At 46.5% G+C, this 16,682-nt stretch overlaps 1 protein-coding gene across 2 annotated transcripts in view; it reads left to right on the top strand.

The window, feature by feature from the left end:
- The window catches only part of MTHFD1L (methylenetetrahydrofolate dehydrogenase (NADP+ dependent) 1 like), a 562,387-nt gene that overhangs the window by 80,578 nt on the left and 465,127 nt on the right, over positions 1 to 16,682 (top strand). For both annotated transcript variants that reach the window (XM_082251220.1, XM_082251219.1), the window contains exons 9-11: positions 9,915 to 9,985; positions 10,070 to 10,167; positions 13,334 to 13,507. In XM_082251220.1, coding sequence (XP_082107346.1) covers positions 9,915 to 9,985; positions 10,070 to 10,167; positions 13,334 to 13,507 — 343 coding nt within the window. The remainder of the gene's footprint in view (positions 1 to 9,914; positions 9,986 to 10,069; positions 10,168 to 13,333; positions 13,508 to 16,682) is intronic.

Genomic DNA, 16,682 nt, shown 5'->3' with positions numbered 1-16,682 from the left:
GATCTCCGTTGCGTGGGATCTCAACTTGGTGCTTTCGGTTTTTCAGTAACTGCTGTTGTAAAATATTTGCGAGATTCCTCTTCTTGCATTGTCCCAGAAGATGGCCTTCTTAGTGGCTTTTTCTTCTGCACGTTGGGTGTTGTAGCTGGCAGCTTTGTCTTGTTGTTCACCTTACTTGGTGGTAAATGGAGATAAAGTTTTTGTGCTTCATGGTTGTCTGTCTGTGGTTTCTGTCTGAATGAAGACATGGTGTTGCCTTCCCTGTGTCCCAAGCCTAGGCATCCTAAGGGGATTGCCTTGCATTCTCTGGCTGTGGTTCGGGCGTTCAGGATGTACCTGGCGGCTACCGAATCCATCAGGAAATCAGACTCACTATTTGTCCTCCGCTTGCTGCGACCATTTCCATCTGGATCAGACAGTTGGTGGTGCAGGCCTATTCAATCAAGGGTCAGGTTCTCCTTTCTCTGTCAAGGTGCATTTTATGTGAGCGCTTAGTTACGTGGGGGCTTAGTGCCTCCTGGGCCTTCCGCCAGCAAGCCACCCACACTGCCAGGCGTCAGCCACCAACCCACAACAGGGTGCAAGCAAGCCACCCACACTGCCAGGCATCAGCCACTGACCCACAACAGGGTGCCAGCCAGCTACACTGCCAGGCGTCAGCCCATGACCCACAACAGGGTGCCAGCAAGCCACCTACAGCAGGCAGGGTGCCAGCAGACAGCCATTTTTTTAACCTTATTGTCCTTTTCAAATTGCAATGGAGATGGATGAAGACCGAAAGTAAGTGTGGTTTGGGACTATTTCTCGTCTCAACCATCTCCAGGAAAAGCAGCAGTGTGCAACGCATGCACAAACAATATAAGTATGGGATCAGTAACTGCAAAAAACAATATCAAATCTTTGGCCCATCTAAGTGTTCATCATATTGATTTATATCATGCAGCACAGAAAAAATAAAATGAATATCAATGTGATTTTTGAAATGCCTCCTCCACTATCCCAGGGCCAGGCAACAATAAGATATGTTTCGGGGAAAAAAAACAGGTGTCACTGTCTAGATTCATATGGAAGATCCCAACTGCTGGACAGAATAATCAGAGATGGTCACGGATAACAAGTCATTTGCAATGTTGCTTGTGCTCCTTCAAGACAGCGGAGCAAACCTGCAGAAAGGAATGAGGTTTGATATGTCAGACCTCAGTGTCATGGCACACAACACCCTCAAACTTTCAAATGATGGTCTGTCAAGCCAGAGAACTTTGATATGTTTTGAGAAGCATGAAGAGATTAAAAATGTAGTGCTGGCAAGTCTTTTGAATCCTCAAACGAGAACCATGCTTTCTCTTCTGATGTATTGGCCAAGGCAAAACAATGGCTGACAGAAGATATTCAACAGGAGGTTCCTGCCGAAAAGACAAGTCCAGACCAGCATTTTTATAATCTGAAAGAGCAGCATGCTGCAAAAAAAGATGTCCAAAAAGACAACGAACCTAAGGGCATCTTCTTCATTGTGGTTGAATTGATCACGACATTTTCACCGTTTTTATTGTGGCCTCATAAGAAAAATTCTACACCAACCTAACCCACCCTTAAACAGTGAAACACCTGTCTACACAACTATAGCACCATCAAGGGATGTCCAACATCCAACTACATTTTTCAAAAACCCAGTTAGGTGATGCCCTACATTTCATATGCTGGCTCCTATTGACATCCTTTTTACATACCTTTAGCTGCAGCTTGTTGTAATCATTTCTTTAGCTTGTGCACCTCCAACCTATATGGACAATTCACTATAGTGTAAAATGCTGCATTTCTCGTAACAACTATTAAACAAAAAAAAATTATTGTAAGAGCACAGACAAATTTCACATTCCTTTTTAAACTGCTATGCAGGAGAGAAGATAAATGGTAGACTGTAGCCAGAGCTGCAGGGCCCTGTAAAGCCTACCTGACAAGAAAATCTAATTTCTCTTACGTCCTCCGACAGTCGCCGCCTCTTCATATTCGTCACATATGGGGTATTAGACTTTGCTCCGAAGGAGTAGCTAGGCAACAGAATATGTTAACAACAAAGCTTTTAACATATCCCACCCTCAAGGGGTGGTCCCCTCAGTCAATACCCTCCTACTTCCTGCAACCATATCTCAGTTTTAATGTCTAGCTTGTCAGGAGTGGCTGGCTCTCTCTGTGCTGGGACTTTCTGTCCCAGACTCTTTCTTCTTTTTAAAATTTTTGTTTGAGTTTTCTCTCTACCTTTACTTAGCTGTTATTTTGTCAGCGTTAGTTCTTCTGATGAAGAGGATCATGCGGACTGGGTCTCGGGCTGATCCCCCTGGTCGCAGGTCGTGGGTCAGTGGCTTCCCAGTCTGCCATCGAGCGTTCAGCCAGGTAACGCTCCTGGCACAGTGAACGACCCATCCCTGTTCGGTGCAGGGATGATTGGTGAGGTGGCTACCTCACTGGACGCTGTGCGGTTTCTTAACCCCCATTGTATGCGTCTTGAATGCGACTCTCCCTGCCTCATGTGCAGCGGCTTGTTCGCCTGTGCGGGTCCCCCACGCCATGTGAGGTAAGTGTATTTATGTGGGGACCTGTCTGTCTGGGGGGGTGTCAGTCTGGGACTGTGTAACCTGCCTCTATTCACACTGCTTGTCTCCCTATCTCTCGGCTGCATGCTGTGGGCTGCAAGGGGGGGGGGAGCTGTATGACACTGTGTGTGTCAGACTGGTCAGTGTGAGAAGCTGTGTGCTGTGGGGCATGTTTTTTTTGGCATGTTTGGGCATATACAGCGATCGCTGCGGCGATCTGACATGTATTCTGATTTTGGAATGTAATGTGTGTTTTAATGCACTGTGGAGCGGCGGTTTCGGCGCCAAACGACGCCATTTTGCCTACACTCGCTCCGGCCGCATGTTTTACATGCATGGCGGCCATTTTCTTGTAGCCTCCATAGGCTTACATAGAGCGCCCTGGCAGCATCACTTCCTCTTTCCAGGAACACCGATCGAGGCAGCAGCAGCGGCGAGGGTCTCCTCAGGTTTTATCCTTCTGTTCTTGCTATCCATTGCCTGTGTTCAGTTTGCATATTCCCTGTGGGGGTCTTATTGTGCTTGAGTGTGGTGCGGTGGGCTGCGCTTGCCGCGCTTGCTTACAAGGGGCAGTTAACCCTTTGTTGTCTGGCATTACAGGGGCAATGGATTCTCAGGAGGGCAAATTTCCTACAGCATTGGTGGAAAGCCAGGGGACCGCTGTTTCCCCCCCCAGGGGGGGATTTAGCCACTATTGTGGCTGGCCTTGCTGCTCAGGTGCAGATGCTGGTGGCTGCTCAATCTACTAAAAGGCCCAGAGTTGCTCTTTCCTCTGATTCTGAGGGTGAAGGTGATGGGGCTGTTATGGCGGGGGCCTCCTTATCGGGGTCCCGCTCCTCTCTTGATCTAGTGGGGTCTGAGGTGGAGGCTGAAGTTGAGGGGGTTGATAATTCTCCCCCTGGCTCGCCTGAAGAGCTTGCAATCATGGATGAGTTGATTGCTTCCATAAAGCAAACGCTGCGTTTGCAGGACGAAGTGTGTCCCCCCGCTGCCTTGGCGGCTTATGGGACGCAGAGAAAACGCAGGACGCCGCAGGTTTTTCCCTGCAATGATGATTTTCAGCGCGCTGTTAAGGATCAATGGCGCAATCTGCGCAAACCTTTTGCGGTGCCAAGTAGATTCAAGCTGCATTATCCTTTTTCGCCTTCCACTGATGAAAGGTGGTGTGTGCCTCCCCCAGTGGATCACGCAATTGCGGTTTTGAACAAAGCCACTGCGATTCCTGCAGAGGATTCCCCTGTGTTCCGTGATGCCACGGATAGGAGACTGGAGTCTCTTGCCCGTCATACTTATTCTGTTACGGGTTCTATGCTTAAGGCTCTGTTTGCTTCTCTCATGGCGGCCCAGGCGATCGCAAGTTGGACGCAGATGCTTAGGCGCGTCCTAGTGGCCGACTCGGCCTCGCCGGCGACCCTGGATATGGTGGATCAAATCCACCAGGGCGTCATGTATCTGTGTGATGCGGACCTGGACCTGGTTCCGTTGGCTGCACGTGTGCACAGCGTGGCGGTGTTGTCTCGCCGCCTGGTTTGGTTAAAATGTTGGTCGGTGGACCAATCTTCACGTAAGACCTTAGCCAATCTACCTTATGATGGGTCTCGCCTTTTTGGGCAGTCCCTGGATGTGTTGATTAAGGGGATCACCGGGGGTAAGAGCACTCTCTTGCCCCATTTCCCCAAGGCTAAGGGGGCTTCTGGGAAGAAGCATGCTAATTTTCGGCCCCCTCAGGGGTCCTTTCGGCCGCACTACAAGGGCAAAACCGTTCAAAGGTCAAGGCTCTCAGAAGAAGCCCTGGTCTGGTAAACAGAAGTCCGGCCAATCCGGATCTGCAGCCCATAACAGTTCGGCCTGAAGGGGCGCCCTCACCCAGTTTTGGGGGGGGGGGGGGGGACGCTTGCTCGGTTTTCTTCGGCCCTGGTTGGCCCGTGTGCGGGACAGATGGGTTCAGGAAATCGTTCGATCTGGTTACAAGATCGAGTTTCTCTCTCGGCCGGAGAGCAGATTTTTTCCCTCAAATCTTCAACTGTCTCCAGAGCGCTTGCGGGACCTGCACCTGGCGGTGCGGGACCTGAGGGCTCAGGGAGTGGTGGTTCCGGTGCCTCATCGGGACAGGTTTCGGGGGTTTTATTCCAATCTGTTCACCGTGCCCAGAAAGGAGGGCAAGGTTCGTCCAAATCTGGACTTGAAGGCTCTGAACCGCTCTGTGCGGGTTCGCAAGTTCCGCATGGAATCCCTGCGGTCGGTGGTGGCTGCCCTGGTTCCGGGGGAATTCATGGCCTCCATCGATTTGAAGGATTGAAGGATGCGTATCTTCACATCCCCATTTTCGAGGGTCACCAGAGATACCTTCGATTTGCCATTGCGGAGGATCACTACCAGTTCGTGGCGTTGCCCTTTGGTCTCGCCTCGGCTCCGCGGGTCTTCACCAAGGTGCTTGCACCGGTTCTGGCATTGAGGGCCCAGGGCGTTTCTGTCCTGGGGTATCTGGACGACATTCTGGTTCGGTCTGCGACCAGCCAGGGTCTGGAGAAGGACCTGTCTGTCACGATGCAAACTCTGCAGGAGTTTGGTTGGACGATAAATTTTCCAAAGTCGACACTGAGTCCGTCGGTTCGTCTTCCCTATCTGGGAATGATTCTGGACTCGGTGCAGGCGAAGGTCTTCCTGCCGGAAGACAAACTCAGGACTCTCCAGGAGGAAGTCAGGTCCCTCAGGGACGTTCCGCACTCGTCTCTGCGGACGTGTATGAGATGTCTGGGATTGATGGTCTCGGCCTTCGAGGCGATTCCATTCGCCCAGTTTCACACGCGGGGTCTCCAAGCGGAGATCCTGTCCAGGTGGGACGGGCGACCTCAATCTCTGGATCTTCAAATCTCGTTGAGTCATCGCACCAGAGGAAACCTTCTGTGGTGGCTCCAGTCCCCGTTGGTGTCCGGGGGCAAGTCGTTTCGTCCGATCTCGTGGACGGTAATCACCACGGATGCCAGCCTGTCGGGCTGGGGTGGAGTTCTAGGCGTTCTGTCCGCCCAGGGGACTTGGTCGGAGGGGGAGTCTTCCCTTCCGATCAACATTCTGGAATTGCGTGCGATAAGTCTGTCTTCATCGCTGGACGGACCGGCTGCAGGGCTGCCCGGTTCGGGTGCAGACGGACAATGCCACGGCGGTGGCCTACATCAACCACCAAGGGGGCACCAGGAGTGCCCGAGCGGCTCGAGAAGTGGCCGACATTCTGTCTTGGGCCGAGACTCATGTCCCGGCGATAACGGCGGTTCACATTCCGGGGGTGGAGAACTGGCAGGCGGACTATCTGAGTCGCCAGACCCTGGATCAGGGGGAATGGTCTCTCCACCCGGCTGTCTTCCAGATGTTGTGCGCAAAGTGGGGTCTTCCAGATGTGGACCTGTTCGCGTCTCGTCTCAACAACAAGGTGAAGAGGTTCGTGGCAAGGACGCGCGACCCTCGGGCAGACGCGTCGGACGCGTTAGTGGCCCCGTGGCATCAGTACAGGCTGATGTACGCGTTTCCACCGATTCAGTTGCTGTCCAGGTTCCTTCGCAGGTTACACTCGGAACGCAGCACGGTGATTCTTGTGGCACCGGACTGGCCTCGCCGGTCCTGGTACGCAGACCTCGTGAATCTGGCGGTCGACGCCCCGTGGCGTCTGCCTCTTCGAGACGATCTACTGTCTCAAGGACCGATATACCATCCTGCTTTACAGTCGCTGGCTTTGACGGCCTGGCTGTTGAGACCGAGGTCCTGAAGGAGAGGGGTCTCTCTCCAGAGGTCGTTCATACTTTAATCAACGTGAGGAAGTCTTCCTCAGGGAAGGTTTATTACCGTACTTGGAAGGCCTATTTTGCCTGGTGTGAGTCCAGGCACCCCGCACGTACTCGGTTTCCCGTGTGCTGTCTTTCCTTCAAACGGGTGTTGATCAGCGTTTGGCGCTGGCTACGATAAAGGGTCAGGTGTCTGCACTGGCCGTTCTGTTTCAACGTCCCGTGGCTTCCAACTCCTTGGTTGGCACCTTTGTTCAGGGTGTGCGGCATCTGGTTCCTCCTAGGAGGGATCCTCTGCCCCCTTGGGACTTGAATCTCGTTCTATCTGTGTTACAACGTGCTCCTTTTGAACAGATCAGGGAGATCTCGTTGTCTATGTTGTCCAAAAAGGTCGCCTTTTTGGTGGCGATCACTTCGGCTCGCAGAGTGTCGGAGCTGGCGGCTTTGTCCTGCAAGTCTCCGTACCTGGTTATTCATTTGGATAAGGTGGTCTTGCGACCTAATCCTTCGTTTCTTCCGAAACGAGTTTCGGAATTCCATCTTAATGAGGATATTGTCTTGCCTTCGTTGTGCGCGAAGCCTAAACATCCAAAGGAAGTGAGATTGCATTCTCTGGATGTTGTTCGGGCGATAAGGGTTTACCTTAAATCGACTGAGTCTTTTCGAAAGACGGACTCCTTGTTTGTTCTTCCAGAGGGTCCTCGGAAGGGCATGGCGGCTTCGGCCTCTACCATCGCCAAATGGATCAGGCAGACCATTGAACAGGCCTATGCTTTGCAGGGGAAGGTTCCCCCTGTGCCTGTGAAGGCGCACTCTACTAGATCTCTGAGTACGTCTTGGGCCTGTCGTCATGGGGCTTCTGTAGCCCAGGTGTGTAAGGCGGCGACTTGGTCGACCGTGCACACTTTCACAAAATTCTACAAAGTAGATGTTCAGGCATCGGCGGATGCTTCCTTTGGCCGCAAGGTTCTTAGTGCGGCTGTTCCCTAGGATCCCTTGTTGGGGACTCCTGGCTGTTGGGATAAGTTTTGTATCCCCTGGTTTTTTGTCTTTTCCTGGGTTGTTGCTCCTGTTGAGCACTTGTTTTTTTGCTGTTGCCCAGCTGGTTTCCTTCCTTTGGTAAGGTTCCTTTCTTTGATGCGGAGACTGCGTTGCCTTTCGGCGCGGATGCGTTTCCCACCCCTCATGTTTGCACTGCTTTGGGACGTCCCCATATGTGACGAATATGAAGAGGCGGCGACTGTCGGAGGACGTAAGAGAAAACTGAATTTTTGTAAAATCTTACCTGTAAAATTCCTTTCTCTGAGTCCTCCGACAGTCGCCGCCCCCGCCCCTCTTTTGGGGTTTGGTTGTATACTCTACTGCTATTCCACTAAAACTGAGATATGGTTGCAGGAAGTAGGAGGGTATTGACTGAGGGGACCACCCCTTGAGGGTGGGATATGTTAAAAGCTTTGTTGTTAACATATTCTGTTGCCTAGCTACTCCTTCGGAGCAAAGTCTAATACCCCATATGTGACGAATATGAAGAGGCGGCGACTGTCGGAGGACTCAGAGAAAGGAATTTTACAGGTAAGATTTTACAAAAATTCAGTTTTCTCCCCCCAAACAGTGCATTAAAATCATTATTAATGGACACAAATGCAACATATCTTGCAAAGTTCCTTCTAAATCTAAAGGATCAAACTGTTTTGAGTTAATAAATAAAACTTTGTGTGTAAAGGAGGTTTAGAGCAGGGGTAGAGAACCTATGGCTCGCGAGCCAGATGTGACTCTTTTGATGGCTGCATCTGGCTCGCAGACAAATCTTTAATAAAGGGGGGGCGTGTCCGGACGCGAGCCGCGCTGGACGTGTAGTCCCAGATCTCCGCTACATCTACCACTCAATCCAGTGTCATCCGCGTAGCTGTTCCCGGTGCCAAAGATTTCTGCACCCATCGACGGTACACACTTTGTGGGCTACCCACCGCTACCCTCAGTTCGTCTCTGGGTGACCGGATTGTGGTACCGCCGCCGGCTCATGTGCTGTGCAATCACTGCCCAGTAAGTAGACCTGCCATCTGCTCCCTGTGCTCCGACAGACACAATCTCCTACCCCTCTGACACCTGGGGACCCGCAGGAGCTGCCTTTCACTTCCACTTCTGAGGCCTTCAGCGGCTGGCTGCAATTTTCTCAGGGCCTATACTCAACTCAATCACTCGCAGGCCTGCAGGTGCTTCACCACTCTGGCCTCATTGCATACCTGCCTGCTCTGCTCTCTTCCCGACCGGACTCCAGGCACTTTCATACGGCTCCATCTACTCGCTGTATAGCTGCGGCCCAAGAATATGAATATTAAAGGTTCCGACCCCTGAAATATAGGGTTTGTCTCTCCCGGAATTACATTTGAAAATATGTGGTGTTCATGACTCTCAGCTAAAAAGGTTCCCGACCCTGGTCTAGAGGGTCATTCACATGGACACTGTGGCCTATACAGTGTGAATCAGGGTTTTGTTTTTTTTATGTGGCTGGAGCTGTGTGCAGGCAGTTTGTGATGCTATGGGGGTGCAGCAGCTGTACAAACGCAGCAACAGGTCCTAATTTGACAGGCATGTGGATGCAAGTCTGTGGCCCCTAACAGTGTGCATTTGGGGGCCACTCACCCATACCTGCACACCTGTCAAGTCCTGTGGCTCTGTTCACACATCTGCTGCATCACCATAGAGGAACAGGTAGCTGCAGCCACACGAACAAACGGCTCAATCACACTGTATGTGCCAGACAACTTTTATGAATGAACGCTTAATTTTTTTTTTTTTTTTTACTTTTTTTGGTTTAAATTTTTTACATTGATCCTCCAATCCTTTCTTTGCATCGTCAGCTGCACTGCAGATGAATGAACAGGATGTTCTCTGTACAGTACAGAGACTCCTGCTCATTCAGAAATGGAATCATAGTAAACAGTTTGCTATGCTTTAGTTATGAATGAACACAGTGAGTGATCAGTATCAATCAGTGTTTGTTCAGAAAATTACATATTGTCCCCAGTGCAGTGGGGGAGGGGGCAATTATTGTAATTGATCCCCTATAGTTCCCTCCTGCAGCAGCTGAAAGCTGATGGGAGGGAGAGGAGGGAAGCCAGCAGTACTGCAGGAAACGGGGGCTCTCAGGGCAGCACAAAGAATCAGATTTTGCACAGGTGGGGGAGATCAGTGCGGGAGGGGCAGCAATTACTGGAAACTATCGCCCTGTATGGCTCCCTCTGCAGCAACTGAAAGTTGACAGGTAGCCACTCAGTGCTGATACAGAAGGCCCGGCTGTACCCCCTTATTGGCTGTCCTGACTGTAACAATACATGGGTTTCTTCATACAGTACAGGTGGGTAATCCAAAACTCAGTTTGTGGATATGCATCTCTGCTAGAAACCATTACAGCAATAGAAAATTCACAGCAGGATTCCAGCAACTTTGAGATTTAACTGATCAGAATAGTTTTTCTTTTTTTTTTTTTTTGTTTTTTTTTGTTTTATGTTTTTGATAATGCATTAGTATGATTTTGATTCTTCAGGTTCTGACCAGAGTAGTGATGGGTTAGCTGGCCAAGCTGTAGGACCACTGACGGCAGCCCTTAGGATGGAGGTCAGTCTATTGCTTTAAGAAAATCCTGGTATCATTTTAAATCCCATGAATTACTGATGTGTACATTCTTTCTCTTTTTAACAGAATTTGGCACAAAGTAGTAGAAGATGGCTTGATACTCAGAAGTATAAGAAGTGGAACCTTCGTTGCTTAAAGCTACAACCTCTTTCTCCTGTACCCAGGTATTTGTTTGCCTCCTTTTTTGCCTAAAACTTTTCTGGAAAAAAATGTAGTGTATCTAAAGCAAAAACTTTATTTTTCTGGTCTTGTATACAATGGGGGGGGAAGTATTGAAACCATGTCTGGTTTTTTATTCCTCCTCAAAGGGTGTTTATGCAACTCCCTATATATGTAATACAGATCTATCCATATATGATCATTTTAACAAAGAGCCTTTGTGTATAAAGGCTTTTATAGGCATCCACCTAAATGATTAAAATATACAGCTTTGATTACTTGTAATAAAATAACTTGTAGTACATCTGTGCACCTGCGTAACCTTTCATTAAATTAGCTGGCTGGAATGCATGATACATCTGTTATATTTTGCATGCTGCAATTAGTGTTTTTTTACCTTAATGCATTCCCTCACTCGATCCAGCACTGTGCCTGTCTGTAGTTGCTTCCCCGACTCTCACAGGCTTTGAGGCCTCCTGCTGCTGTCAGTCAAATTCTGTCTCCAGGGGGCAGGCCGAGCTGCACTGTCTATTCCTATGGACGCAGGCAAGCGTGGCTTGTGATTGACCCCGAAGGTGTGCCAACAATGGGAAGCTGCTTCCTATGGTGGCACATCTAGAAGAGGAGCTAAGAGCACCAAGAAAAGGAGGATCAGAGACGTGCTGTGCAACTCTATTGTACAGAGCAGATGAGTACACTGCTCAAAAAACTAAAGGAACACTTTGCAAACCTATCCGATCTCAATGGGGAAAGATATGATGGATATCTATACGGATATATATCCAATATGGACAGGGTAATGTGTAAGGAACTAAATCATGCCACATTGTTTGATGGAAACGTGGGATATGCTGCGCACTTCAACAATTTTAGGTTTGCAATTCAAAATAAAATGAATGAGCTGCCAACACTTGATCCATGAATTAGAAAAACAGATCCACTTAGAAATTAAAAACAAAATAGGTGTAGCGCTTGCAATAGATGTATTAAGAGAACTACACAGTCCTTGTAGACAGACAGTCCAAATAACAGATCTGTGTGTTAAGAATCTTCCAGGTAAGATAGAACAGGGTTGATGGAAATTAAAATGATCAACCTATAGAGGGCTAAATTCAAAGACCCCCGAAAATCAAAGTAAAAAAATTATGCAGCAGGCTAGTCCATTTTGCTGAAATTTCATTGCAGCAACTGAAAATGGTACTCGGTAGTATGGCCCCCATGTGCTTCTATACATTCCTGACCATGTCGGAGCATGCTCCTAATCAGGACGGATGTGTCCTGATAGATTTTCTCCCAGATCTGGACCAGGGCATCACTAAGCTCCTGAACAGTTAATACATAGAAAAGCAGCGCTAAGGTGTGCTAAAATGCACTAAATTGGATCAATACAACAACGTAGGAGTATAGAGTGACAAGTAATGCTGAATTCAGTGCAAAACAATTGTGCAAAAATAGTTTACAAAAGCCCATTACAGTGATGTATCAAATCTTCATTGAAAAGTACAGTGCAATCGGAGACAAGGAAAAATCGCCACCACCAACACCCTCCAGCACACGCCTTTTACCAAACCAACAGGACTATAAAATATAATGATAAACAAGTAAAAAGGCACCTCTGAGTGTAGACTATACAATTAAATTTTATTAAAATAAATGTAAAACTCCACAATGAAATTTGTGAGCGGAAGCATGTAGGGTGATGTGATGCCCAAAAAGGACGTCTGGAGGAGTAGGGGCAGTGATGCCCGTGCTGTCTCAGGGTCTTCCTCTCGGTTCCCGCTGAATCCAGCCGGTGATGGAGTGCGGTGAAACCCCCAGCTGGGAGCGAGGGCTGAGACGTACGATGGAAGGCAGCCTCGCTCCTCTGACGTCACAGGTCCGCGATGCGTTTCGGAGTATGTACAGTAGATGAAAGGAATAATGCGCGCTCCTTTTTCAAGCTAATGAGGGGGAAAGAACTCTCCCTATTTTATAGGCATTATGAACACCACCTAGTGGTAAAATTGTGGTAATTCTAGGGAACACAATTGTAAATGAGATGGACAGCAATAATACAAATGGGTGGCCAATAGTACAATAAATGGATGGGCATTTAAAAACCCAATATAAAGCCCCCCAACGGTGGGATTGTAGTATTACCAGGGAAATAATTGTGAATGCAGTGACCAGCAGTAATACAAATGGGTGACAATGAATGCAATAAATAAAACAATAAAAATGTTTAGAAACACAATATATAATAATTTGCATCACCCTAAACTATGTTCCTGTGCGGACTATAGTAAAAGAAAAGGCAAAAAAACAAAAGATTTGCAAAAAAAAGATATAATTGAGTGAAATTAGTGAAACATTTTTCATACTCCTTTTCACTCAATTAGATCTTTTTTTTTTTCGTGAATCTTTTTGTTTTTTTGCTTTTTTCTTTCTTTAATATAGTTCACACAGGAACATAGTTTAGGGTGATACATATTATTAGTATATATTGTTTCTAAATATCCTCTTGTATTTTTTTCTGAGACACTGGCTCTTTAAGATGCTCTCTTTATTCCCAATCATGATACTAACCTGTTGCCAAATAAAGTAATTGGCTAAAGAAAATTCTTCCAGCTCTTCCTTGTTTGTACCGCTTACTTTTTGTTACTGTCCTACCTTTTTTTTTTTTTTTTTTTGTTTTTTTTTGTTTTAAAGGTACATCTCAGTTTTAAGCATTTGCTATGTTTTCTATTGTAAATAAAATATGGGTTTGAGATTTGCAAATCCTTGCATTCTATGTTTTTGTAGATTTTAGGGTCCGAACTTTTTTGGAATAGGGGTTGTATTTGCATTTTTCAAAACAAAAGATTATTAGTACTACTTTAGCACATGTAACATTTCCTAGATGTTCTCTAAACCTGCTAAATTTCATTTGAGTTTTTTTTCCGCTGTTATCTGTATTTTTAGCTTAGAGCTCCTTCAACAGCTGTATCATGTGGAATCATGTTCTCAGTAGCTTCAGCAGTGAGCAGCTTTATTCTTCTATGTAGATTCATAGAATTTTCATTTAGGCACTACATGGGTAAACACCGGAAAGGACACGCATGTTTTTACATTGCCACTTCAGCTCTCATAAGGGTTATATTCTATAGTGCTGGCCACCTAAACTGATGGATCTGTTCATTTTCATTCTTACAGTGATATCGAGATTTCTCGAAGCCAGAGTCCAAAAGCTATTGATGTGCTTGCCAAAGAGATAGGATTGATTTCGGATGAACTTGAAATGTATGGCCGCACCAAAGCCAAAGTACGCCTGTCTGTTCTGGAAAGATTAAAAGAGCAACCAGATGGAAACTATGTCTTAGTTGCAGGGTAAGAATACTCAGTTGGTCCATTCTGGCCTTTTTCTTTGCAGGGTTAAATGACTTAACTGCTATAAATTCTTGCTTGACAATCTGGGATTTTGTATAGTCTGACATGATATAGTCGTAGTATTTTCATTATAGTGTATACTTTATATTAATGTTTTGAATGTTTTCATTGAATAGCAAAATATTAGTTTTATGCCCAAGATACATTTTAAAGTTCACTTTTATTCTGTGCTAATGTTTAATTCTTTTTCTTTGTTAGAAAATGATTTAATTGCGGTAGCTGGCCGAGGGAGCAAAAAGCATAAATTAAGCCCTGGCTAGAGGATGTACATCCTGGATAAGAACTAGTTCATCTAGGGCATAAACTAAAAATAATTATTATTTTAGCAGTAGATGTTACAGTGCAGCCTTATGTTGTTGTTCTGGTTGTCTATGCTTTCAGTCAGAATGCTAGGTTTGTGTAAAGTGGCACCTCAGAGCATACATACAGTGCTACAATGCTCGTTCTATTTACTCCTTTTGGGAGCTAGATGTTTGTGGTAAATACTTTTTTTTAAAGCCCTGAAATAGAAATCACAAGCTTCAACATTGTAATACAGCGTTTAATCTTAGAATAATATGCTAAAATTGAGTGAACTTGATATCAGATTTAAAAGATGTGATAGCGGGATTGGGTGGAGATTTGAGATGTGCCCTCTAGCCAACTACTGTCTGTGAGAGACAAGCTATTACAATTTAAGCTTTTTTATAGTGTGGCTTTATACCTCAGACTCAACAAGTGAACCCCACTGTTTCACCTGTATGCTGGCATTGTGTACTGGTGGATGGAAATTTTTCGCCATATGTTTTGGACTTGCCCTAAAATTTCCATCTTCTGGCAGGAGAGGGTATAATTCTCAGTGTCTCCTTAGACCTGCCTGCTTTGCTTAGTGGAAGATTTAGCCCCTTCCACAAATGAAGTGACATTACTGGGCCTACTGAACCTTTATGCATGTAGAGTCATTGCAGCGTCATGGAAAAAAGCCACCCCCACCCTACATCTCTGCTAGTTAAAAAAAATAGTGAGCACTAGCTTGGCACTTTATCAGGGGCTAAGCCCACAACAGCATTAATGTGTGGGCGGCACAGCTAGACAACCTTTCTACAGCTACTTACTTCACTCTTCCCTAACTCATGTGGCTGGAAATGTGAACTACTATAACTGATGCAACTACTTTCCCTATCGGAGGCATTTCTTGCCCATTGTGACCGATGACCAAACCCTGTTTTGTTGACAAAAGCTCCCACCTATGCCTTTTTGTCCACTTGGTGTTCAAAAGCTACTCCTTCCTAGGTGTGAACGAGGTCCTTCCTATGTGAACGAGGACTGGAGATGGTTTTTCTTTGGTTCATGTATATACAGAGTATATTACAATCTGTTTTTAATGAAATGTAATGAATGTCTGTCCATAGGGGGTGCTGCCTGGGAGGATGAGGCACTTTGGAGTTTGGAAAAACTTCAACATTCTTGAGCACAGTTGCTGGCCATACTCTCAAAATTTTCTAGCAATTTCAACCAGCTTTTGCTTACCAGTTTGAAAAATGGCATAGATAAAAGTAACCTACCAGCATCCCTGCCATATAAATAAATAAGTTGCCTTCATCTGCTTGCAGTATAACTAAAGGCAAAGGTGGTTGTTTGTTTTTTTTTTTTTTTTTTTTTTTTGTAGTCTTTGATAAAATGAAGGGGGATTGAAACACCCGTGAGGTTTTACTTGCGGTCTGTGCCCCCGTTAGGGTAATTTACACCCTCTTTGTCCTAAGGACACAAAGGGCCGTGCATTTGGTGAGCAGGAGGAAAGAATACTGGAGGCCATGTGATCAGTGAGTAGGAGCAGGAGGAGAGGGTGCCAGTGGCTGTATGATCAGTGAGCACAAGCAGGAAGAGAACAGGGGGCCATGCAATCAGTGAGCGGTAGCAGGAGGAGAGGAAACCAGGGGCCTTGTGAAGCAAAAAGAGGATGCCATGGGCTGTGCAGCTAGTGAGCAAGAGATCCTTAACAGTTAAGGAAAAAAAAAACTAGTGCTCAGAATACAATAAAGTTTTAGGAAGCAAGATTAAGAATAAATTATAGAAAATCCTCAATTTTCCTGGATTATCCCTCTTAAGTTAGTGTGAGTTGGTTAAGAATGGTGATGCTACTCATCTTGCACCATGTATACCTCCCTCGAGCAACTGTTTCTGGGTGAATACTGCTGTGCAAAATGTAAGGAAGTTGTCTCCTTTGAAACTAAGACTCTGAGTCTAGGGAATCGGCAGGCAACACTGCAGCCTCGTCAACCTGGAGAGCCCACCTGTCATATACTGGCAGGGGCCAGCATAGAGGTGTGTGGTGATATGGAGGCATCAGAGGAGGGTACTTCGGTGAAAGTAGACTGGGTAGAGGGAAGAGTGTTAGAGGCCCGTCCTGAGCTGATATATCCCAATAAATATGCCTGGTTGTGTGATGTTTGAGGTATCAGTCTAGGACTGATCTTGCTGGAGCAAATTGACTTTCCTAGCTACCGTGAAGAACTCCTCCTCCAGTGAGGATGGGTCAGAGGTTACATAAAAAAAATTAGACCGATTCTGGGGGCAGGGGACTCTATTAAAAGTATAGATGGAGTAATCTGGAAGACCGTGATCGCTGAACAGTATATTCTTTACCAAGTTTGGCATCTCAGATTGGATGGACAGATTGTAAGGTGGTGCTGAGGAGGACTCGGCTGTCATGGTACATGTTGGTAATAATGAAGAAAATTAGAGGAAGCTGGAGCATCCTAAATGATTTCAGGGACTTGGGTGCTATATTACCAACCGCCACTACGCTCTACTCCAACTAATAGAGCTTTCCATTGCCTTTTGATATTGACTACCCGCCCCTCCTTTAATGAATTCCACTCCCTTGGCCTCCAAAATTCTGCTCTTTCCTTGTTATCCTTCTATCTATCGCAGTGCTCGTCCAGCTTTGCCTACAACGGTCTCCTCTCCACTTCCTCTTTCTGTAAGGGTTCCCCAAGGCTCGGTTCTTGGACCCCTTCTTTTCTCATCTTCACTTTCTTGGTCACTTGATCACCTCAAGTGGCTTCCAGTACCATCTCTGAGGATGATGCACAAATCTATCAATTCTTGTAGAATTACTAGCATACTCTCCTGC

This window comes from Pelophylax lessonae (assembly GCF_965119305.1).
Source record: "Pelophylax lessonae genome assembly, chromosome: 3".
Taxonomy (NCBI): domain Eukaryota; kingdom Metazoa; phylum Chordata; class Amphibia; order Anura; family Ranidae; genus Pelophylax; species Pelophylax lessonae.
The sequence above is the reverse complement of the archived record's forward strand: the minus strand, read 5'-3'. Positions and strand labels throughout refer to the sequence as shown.